At 47.8% G+C, this 9,461-nt stretch overlaps 1 protein-coding gene across 1 annotated transcript; it reads right to left on the minus strand.

The window, feature by feature from the left end:
* Positions 1-1,111: 1,111 nt before the first annotated feature.
* Positions 1,112-9,242, minus strand: PROKR2 (prokineticin receptor 2). Its single transcript, XM_042930162.1, has 2 exons — positions 8,706-9,242; positions 1,112-1,808 (listed from the first exon to the last, which is right to left on the minus strand). The coding sequence occupies exons 1-2, from the start codon at positions 9,161-9,163 to the stop codon at positions 1,112-1,114; spliced, it is 1,155 nt and encodes a 384-aa protein (XP_042786096.1). The 5' UTR covers positions 9,164-9,242.
* Between the last annotated feature and the right edge of the window lie 219 nt (positions 9,243-9,461).

Raw genomic sequence — 9,461 nt, forward strand, 5'->3', positions numbered from 1 at the left:
TATCCAAACTGTTCAATATCACTTAGCCATTCTTGTCACTAGTATAGTACAAACCACTTTCACAAACTCTGGCGTCAGCGGGCTCCCCCAATACTCCTGTAAAGTAGACAGTACAGGTATTTTCATCACCCTTATTTCATTGAAGCAAAACCAAGAAACCGGGAGAGTAAGCATCCAGGTCACATGAATCTTAAAGACGTGAACCCAGGCCTTTCCGTTCCAAGTAGAGATCACTTTGTTCTCAAAAGATGATTTGTCCTAGAAAAGTGATCCACACCTTAGTAAAAGAGCAACATAGATTATGCTCATTGCCAGTGGCAAGCTCCACCCCTTTCTCTGTCCCCTTCCTCCCTGACATTACAGCCTCTGAATCCTTTACACTAATGTATCAAGGACAGGATGTGGTCCTCATTTCAAGACTGTATGTCTTCACCCAAAAGAATGATGAGCTTTCAAGCATCAGTGGAAAAGAGACTTTTTTTGGTCCTTTACTTTGAAATCACACCACTGTAGCTAACCAATGGCCTGGTTATGAGAAAAATTCTTTTCTCACAGCTAGAATCCTGAAGAATATCCTTAGGGAGGTAATGGGAGCTGAGTGGGAAAGTTCAACGTGATGGCATGAACCTTCTTCCCAAGAGGCTGTAAACCCCACACTCTGACGAACTTATCCTTACATTTCCATCACGTCTAAGTGGCTTATTCTATAGCCTTTTGACTTTCCTGCAAACTGATGAGATAGAGAATGAGGGTAGGTAGATGGAGAGTGAGTGCCAATAACCATGTGAGGCTTCTGACTGGCCATTGCTTGGTGACACCAATAGCTTCTGACATTTTTTCTTATTTAATTTTTGCACACAGTAACTGGTAAATGCCAGCTCCTGTCGCCTTGTCCAATCTCATTGGTGTGGCCGGCACACAGGAGCTGTCCAGTCCACATCAGCTGCGTTGAGTCTCACCGCCCACCATGACTGAGAAGCATCCGCTCCTTGAGGGCAGCGAGGTGGGAACACAGTTGCCCTTTTCCCAGGCAGCCTGTGTGAACTTGGTTACTGGTGGACTGTGCTCGGAGTGCTGGCTTTTGGGTTTTCCACCTCAGAGCACCAGGCGGTCACTTGAGCCTGATACAGTCCACCTCTTCGGTGGCCGGCATGCCGCTGGTTTTGAGCTCCAGGTCGGCGCTGGACTTGCTCCCGTGATGGGAGGGCTGCCAGTGGAGCAGCAGCATCTTCTTGAAGTACTTCACGGTGTTGTTCTTGACCGTCACGAAGCACACGGTGTTGATCATGCTGTTGCTCATGGCGATGCACTCGACCACGTAGAAGGCAGTGAGGTAGTGCTTCTCCTTGACGAACACGGCAGGGAAGAAGTCGCGCACGATGCTAAAGCCGTAGAAGGGCGCCCAGCACAGCACGTAGGCCGTGAGGACGCACATGAGCACCAGCACCGTCTTCCTGCGGCAGCGCAGCCGCTTCCGGATCTGCTCTGTCTGGAAGCCCGGGACGGCCTTGAACCACAGCTCGCGGGACACCCTGGCGTAGCACAGGGTCATGGTGAGCACAGGGCCCACGAATTCCACGCCGAAGATGAACAGGAAGTAGGACTTGTAGTAGAGCTGCTGGTCCACCGGCCAGATCTGGCCGCAGAAGATCTTCTCCTGGCTTTTGACGATGAACAAGACCGTCTCTGTTGTGAAGTAGGCCGATGGGATGGCAATGAGAATGGACACCACCCAGACCAAAGCAATCAGGAAGGAGGCCGTTTGATAATTCATCCGTGGTTTCAAGGGGTGGACGATGGCGAGATATCTGGCGGGGGAGGAAAGCCATCAGTAATAACGATATGTGCTTGGAAACAGTCTCGATCTAAGCCCAAACAGGCACAAAAACAGGATGGCACAGTGAGTTCCCATGTAATTATCCAGCTTCACCAGACTTCATCTTATTTTAGCAACATTATTTGGAGTAGTGCAGTGGTTTAGTGGAAACAGCACAGGCTTTGGGCAAACAGGTGGAATAAATCCCAGCTCTTCCCCCTTAGTGGCTTTGGGGTCTGGAGGGAATCACTCAGCCCTTCTGAGATTTATTTCCTCAAATGCAAATGGGATAAAATGACAACCTACCTTGTGGGGCTGCTGTAAATATTAAACATGATAATGTTTGTCAAATGCTTTGCATTGTAGTAGGTGTTCAATAAATATATGTGGCGTTCTTGTTATTATTATTAGTCCCACTGACACCACCTTGGCTTTCAGTCTTGCCATTCTGCCCAAGAACTTAATACTTTCAAAACTCTTTATTCCAAATACCTCATGGTTTTGAGGTGAAAAAAGGGCTCTGGAGCTCAGAGAGAGGTAGGGGCCTTTTCAGGGCAGTGCACTAGGGCTTTCCTCTCCCCTCCCCCCCAGGGACCATCCTGCATTACAGAGCAGGAGCGTAGGGGTGGGTTTAGGGTGGAATTTAAGGAGTCTAACGTGAGAAGTAAATGACTTGCCCAACCTCACTCGGTGCAGGGACCAGGATCCCGGCTCCTGATACAGAGCTTTTACACCCACCTCCTGGGTTGTCTCAAGCTCAGATGAGGTGTGTGAAGTTGCCTCGACACCACAAAGCGGCACACAACGTTAGAGCTTTATCCTGCTCGTTCCAGTGAGCGACCCTGCCTGGGAGAGGTTGGAGCCCTTCGGGGGGTCACTACAGGCTGCACTATTGAGCAAGGTTTCACTGGTGCTCGTTCTTGCCGAGGAACTCTTGGAGCAGGTGTAGTTCCCCCAGGAGTGGGAGGGAGCAGGGGTATTTATACACCAACTCTCCTAAGTCATTGTTGGGGGAGCCAGAGGAGGCCTTCGGACAAAGAAACGCGGGTGTTGACAGGTGGGAGTGGACAGGGGCGCAGACGTGACAGGAGCAAAGGGGTCTGAGAGGAGCGTATCAGTAGCATCTGCTACAACCTGGTAAATCCACAGCAGGTTGCTGGTCCTGCTGTGGGCCCAACCTGTGTAAACGGAGACAGAGTAGAAGACACAGTCCTTGACCTCCGGGAGCTTTTCTTCCACACAGAAACTAGAATAACCAAGTGACAGGTCAAGAGCGACTTGAAGGAAGACATGGTCATTATGTTAGCGATGTAGTCCGGGAACGCTTCATGGAGCTTGTGAGATTCTGACCACGTCCTATTCACCCGCTGATGAAGGCAGGATTCCCCTGCCCTACGGAGAACGAGGTGAGTGAACACACAACACCCGGCAGTGGACGGATGAGCCCTAGAGCAGTTAACTAGTCACCTACACTCACCGCCCAGAGAGAGGGACACTGCCAAGCATGTGGGGCCACATAGGAGTGGCACACAGGAACAGAATGAGCCAGCAGGGGTGGTGGGCAGCAGGCTTTGTAGCGACAAGAGGATTAAGTGACCCTGGGCTCCCATGAGAGGATGTGATCGGCTTGTTTGAATAATTTTGCCACCTGATAGGGAGGTGACACGCATCAGGTTGAGGACTGAGGGTGCAGCTGGTCCAGCCGAGACAAGACTAGCAGGTCAAGAGCCTTTCCTGCTGGGTAGAGGGCTATACCTGGCGAGGACAGAGGGCCTCATGGCTAGGGACCCTGGGGGCCCTGTGGGGCTCGAGGATGTCAAAGCAGCACAGGGAGTTTCAGGTTTTCCAATATAACAGCCTAATAAACAGCACTCAGGTTCAAAACCAATTGAAAAATAAGGCAAAACGATAAGAAAGATGCACGGCCAAACTCTCACTCCCAAAGTGATGACACTGATACTGGACAGTAGGGCTTTTCTCTGTGAGCACAGGGGCCACTTCATAGTCAATGAAGTAAACCTACAAACCCTGACACAGGCCAGTGAGAGAGACACAGGCTTCCCTGTGCACCTTACTCCTTGGTAACACATGCCTGTTCTATGTGGAAATATCAGAAGGGCTATCTACTGCCATTTCTGAATGCCACTGCCAGAAGAAGGGTGAGATTTACGTGCAGAGGACTTGGGAGAGATGTTATTTCAGCTCATAGAGACCCTAGGAGGGTGCTGATCTCAGGAAACACGCATCCACGCAGACAGATGGTAACAAAGACCTTGTGGCTGTCCCTCTTGCCAATGGACAAGTCATGGAGAAAGATCAGTTTTAACAAAATACTATAGCTTCCAACATGCTTTATGTAGGTTTACCTTCTCAGAACCTGACAAAAAGCTGGAGAGGTTGTCAGTCAAGTTATTATTATTTCTGTTTCACAGATGAAGAAACTAAGTCCCAGGAGCATAATGGATTTATCCAGCTTGGAACCCAGATGTTCTGAGTCACTCCTAGGCCAGTGTTTTTGCCTTTCTTTCTTTCTTTTTTTTTAAATTCTTCTTTTTTTTTAACGTTTATTTAATTTTGAGGGAGAGAGAGAGAGAGTACGAGCAGGGGAGGGGCAGAGAGAGGAGACGCAGAATCTGAAGCAGGCTCTAGGCTCCGAGCTGCCAGCACAGAGCCTGATGTGGGGCTTGAACTCACGGACCGCGAGATCATGACCTGAGCCAAAGTCAGAGCTTAACCGACTGTGCCACCCAGGAGCCCCTCCTTTCTGATTTATTTGATGACAACTCTGAATTTTGGAATCTCTTTTGTAATGAGGAAGTTGTTACTGGATTCGAAAATATTAGAATTTAAGAGTCCACGACAGAAGAAGCAGGAATGTAGAAATTCTCTCTGGCATTGGTTATCAAGATACTTTTCTTGCTGGAACTATATTGGAGGGGGGTTGAGAGGGAAGGAGAGAGAGAGAGAAAGAGAGAGAGAGAGATGAAATCCTGAGTTAGTTCTGTTTCCAGAGTCCTCTTGGCTACTGAACCACCATTTCCCTAGCAACCCTCACCTTGGCATTTCAGGCTCTGCTTCCTGCATTCCAGTGGAAGACAGCGTGGGAAAGAAAGAAACTGGACGACTTTCTTGTATCACACACAAAAGTGAATTCAAAATGGATTAAAGACCTACATGTGAGACCTGAAATTATAAAAATCCTAGAAGAGAGCACAGGCAGTAATTTCTCTGACATCCTCTGTAGCAACTTTTTTTTCTAGATATGTCTCCTGAGGCAAGGGAAACAAAAGCAAAAAATAAACTATTGAGACTGCGTCAAAATAAAAAGCTTCTGCACAGTCAAGGAAACAATCAACCAAACTAAAAGGCAGGGTGCCTGTGTCGCTCAGTCAGTTGAGCGGTTGAGTGTCTGACTCTTGATTTCAGCTCAGGTCATGATCCCAGGGTCATGGGACTGAGCCCTGAGTCGGGCTCCTCACTGAGCATGGAGCCTGCTTAAGATTCTCATTCTCTCTCTCTCTCTCTCTGTTCCTCTGCCCCTCTCCCCTGCTCATACTCCCTCTCTAAAAACAAGAACAACAACAACAAAACTAAAAGGCAGCCTACACAACGGGAAAAGATATTTGCAAATGACATATGCAATAAAGGGCTAGTATCCAAAATATATAAAGAACTTCTACAACTCAACACTCCCAAAGCAAATAATCCAACTTAAAAATGGGCAGAAGACATGACCAGGTACTTCTCCAAAGAAGACATCCAGATGGTCAACAGACACATGAAGAGATGCTCAACATCACTCATCATCAGGGAAATACAAATCAAAACCACAATGAGATAGCACCTCACGCCTGTCAGAATGGCTAAAATAAAAAATACAAGAAACAACAGGGATTGGCGAGGATGTGGAGAAAAAAAGGAAACCTCCTGCACTATTGGTTGGAATGCAAACTGGTGCAGCCACTGTGGAAAACAGTATGGAGGCTCCTCAGAAAGTTAAAAATAGAACTACCCTATGATCCAGCAAATCCAAAGCATACAAAAACATTAACTCAAAGGGATATATGTACCCACCCCTATGTTTATTACAGGATTATTTATAATAAATAACCAAGTTATGGAAACAGCCCAAGTGTCCATTTATTGATGAATGGATAAAGAAGATGTGATATATAGATATATATATGTGATTATATTATATATATACATATATATATGATTATATTATATATATACATATGTGATTATATATATACATATATATATAATGGAACATTACTTAACTATCAAAAAGAATGCAATCTTGGGTGCCTGTTGGCTTAGTGGGTTAAGTGTCAGATTCTTGATTTCAGCTGAGGTCATGATGTCACAGTTTGTGAGATGGGGCCCCGCATGGGGCTCTACACTGACAGCGCAGAGCCTGCTTGGCAGTGTCTCTCTCTCCCTCGCTCTCTACCCCTCCCCGGCTCTCTCTCTCTTTCTCTCTCTCAAAATAAGTAAACATTAAAAAAAAAAAATGAAATCTTGCCATTTGCAATGGCGTGGATGGAGCTAGAGAGCGTAATGCTAAGCAAAATAAGTCAGGAGGACAAATACCATATGATTTCACTCATATGTGGCATTTAAGAAACAAAACAAATGAGCAAAGTGGGAAAAGAGAGAGAGAAACAGAGAAATACACTCTTAACAATGGAGAACAAACTGGGGAGGTGGGGGGGGGATGGGCGGAACAGGTGATGGGGATTAAGGGGTGCACTTGTCACGATGAGCACTGGCGCTGTGAGGAAGTGTTGAGTCACTATACTGTAGACCTGAAACTAATATTACGCTGTATGTTAACTAACTGGAATTCAAATAAAAACCTAAAAAAAAAAAAAAAAAAGAATGATGGTAACATTTGCTGCCTGGGTGATGGGCAGAATGGCAGAGCTGTGGATGGAGCTGGGAAGCTGACGGCAGAGCTGGTTCAGGGTGAAAAAGGAACCACTCTTTGTATTATGACTGGATGGCTGCTTCCTAAGAGACTCCTACGTCGCCCAAACCCCCAACGTTATAAAGACAAAGGTTTCCACAGGTCAAAGGGGATGAGGACAGGGATAACTCTCACCTGAGTGAGCATCAGAATCACTCAGGGAATTGGATAAAAATGCAGATTCCTGGGACCTAGCCCAAGGGATTCTCATTTAGTAGGGCTGGGGGGTGGGGGCTAGGAATCTGACTTTGTATCATTTGCCCTCGGGGATTTTGTGCAGTTGCTGGACAGTTACATCTTACAAACACTGGTTTTAGGGTTGGAGAGCTGTAATAACAGAGTTGTTTATCCTGCAGGAATTATGTTTTAAAAAGAAGATGCCTCTTAGACCTCTACGTGTATTTCATTATGAAAAATAATGAACTGCTTCATTAAAAGGGACGACAAACCTAAATAGCACTGAGAGCAAGGAAAAAACTGAAGAGTTCAAAGGAGACAGAAGGGAAAAAAGATGTTTAAAAAACACATCATCAAAATGAATTTAGGGGCCTCTGGGTGGCTCAGTCAGTTAAGCGTCTGATTTCAGCTCAGGTCATGATCTCGCGGTTTGTGGGTTCGAGGCCGTGTCGGGCTCTGTGCTGACAGCTCAGAGCCTGGAACCTGCTTCGGATTCTGTATCTCCCTCTCTTTCTGCCCCTCCCTTGCTCGCACCCTCTCTCTCTCTCTCTCTCTCTCTCTCAAAAAAAAAAAAAAAAATGAACATTAAAAAATTTTTTTAAATAACATTTAAGAAAATAATAAAAAAATATTTAAAAATGAGTTTCAGCACACCGTGGACCAAGAGGATGTTTTACCAGCTGCCCCCCTCAAACAGAGCCACCGGTGACCTGATACTGGCTTATAGCTCTATAGCTGTTTGCGTAAATAAAACACGTGTAAGATTTGTCACAAGCTGCTACTAGAAATTTTGTAGATTTTATAAATTTATAACAGAGCAAGGACTTCCAGAACATCTCATGCAAATGTATGCAAATGAGCCCATGGATGTACGCAAGGAAACAAAGGCAAGGATGTCCTTCCCTCTTTTCTACAAATAGGTGGTTATCTTATTTTAAAATCAGCTCTGGGGCACCTGGGTGGCTCAGTCGGTTGAGCGTCCGACTTCAGCTCAGGTCACGATCTTGCAGTCCGTGAGTTCGAGCCCCGCGTCGGGCTCTGGGCTGATGGCTCGGAGCCTGGAGCCTGCTTCCGATTCTGTGTCTCCCTCTCTCTCTGACCCTCCCCCGTTCATGCTCTGTCTCTCTCTGTCTCAAAAATAAATAAACTTAAAAAAAAAAATTAAAATCAGCTCTACAACAAAGGCACCAGAAACAAGGGTACATTACCCTATGATTCTGTTTTTATGAAGTTAAAGAACAGACAAAATTAAACGACGATGAGTGAGATCAGAGCCGTGGTTGTGTGGGGTGAGAACTGACTGGTAAGAGGGACAAGGGAGTTTTCTAGGTGATGCAAATAAATGTTCCACGTCTTGACTTGGGTACTGGCTACAGGACAAACTTGGTACGCGTGACCCTGACCGGAAGGTGCCCTGGTGAAGTCTCACGTGGCCTAAACTTTCTGCTTTTGCGTTCGGTCGTGTTTGTGGCTGCTCGCGCTCACGTGACATGCCTGCACCCACTCTGTGGCAGACGTGGTATCTGCAGGCACGGCCCAGAGCTGGGGGTGCTCAGGAGCCTCCCTCTCGCCCACGTCTGGGGGGGATCGTGAGCCCCAAGTGAGGAAATCAGGTCTCCTCTTGCCTCGAATAGATGAGCCAGCCTCCGAATCGGCAGCGGCGCCAACCTGTCGGGGCTGAAGTGAGGAAAGGGGCCACCTGGCCCAGCCCCCATCTTTACCCTGGACCGGCACCCTCACCTGTCGATAGCGATGGCCAGCAGGGCGTTGGTGGAGACGTAGAGTGAGACTGTACGCAGGTAGTTGACAGAGGCGCAGAGCGCGTGGCCGTGCTCCCAGGAGAGCTGGCGCACCACGTAGTAGTCCATCTCGAAGGGGCAGCAGATGACGGCCACCAGGAAGTCAGAGACGGCCAGGTTAGCGATGAGCAGGTTGGTCAGGTTGCGCAGCTTCTTACAGCGGGCGAGGGCAGCAATAAAGACAAAGTTGCCGACGCCGCAAACCAGCATGATGCCCGCCAGTGCCACACCGATGACGATCTTGGCGGCAAAGAAGGTCCGAGTCTTGGTCATGTCCTCGTCCTCGTCCAGAGGGAGGTCGTAATCACCATAACTGAAGTTGAACGGGAGGGAGGAGGTATGGTCTTGAGCCGGGCTGAAGTTGGGTGCGAAAGTAGTGTTTCCATTCTGGGCTGCCATGGTGGAGACTGCAGGTGGAGTGGTGAGAATTCTGAGCTGGGGATCCAGACCTTCTGCTGTCGTGAGTCGCCGAGCCTAGCACCCCACCCACATCCTTGAGGAGAGTCACCACGCCATCCTGGACCCTGGAAGGCGACACAGTCAGTGGGCAACATGCAGGAAAATACCTGGTAATATTCTCCCAGAGCTCCCCAAGTGGAAGCCAACCAGACCCAGTGACTACCCTGAGACAGAATTACCCAGACTTTGGGGGAGAGAGAGACAGAGGTCTGGAAACTGGGAAATCCTCCATTGGCTT

Source organism: Panthera leo, chromosome A3, assembly GCF_018350215.1.
Source record: "Panthera leo isolate Ple1 chromosome A3, P.leo_Ple1_pat1.1, whole genome shotgun sequence".
NCBI lineage: Eukaryota > Metazoa > Chordata > Mammalia > Carnivora > Felidae > Panthera > Panthera leo.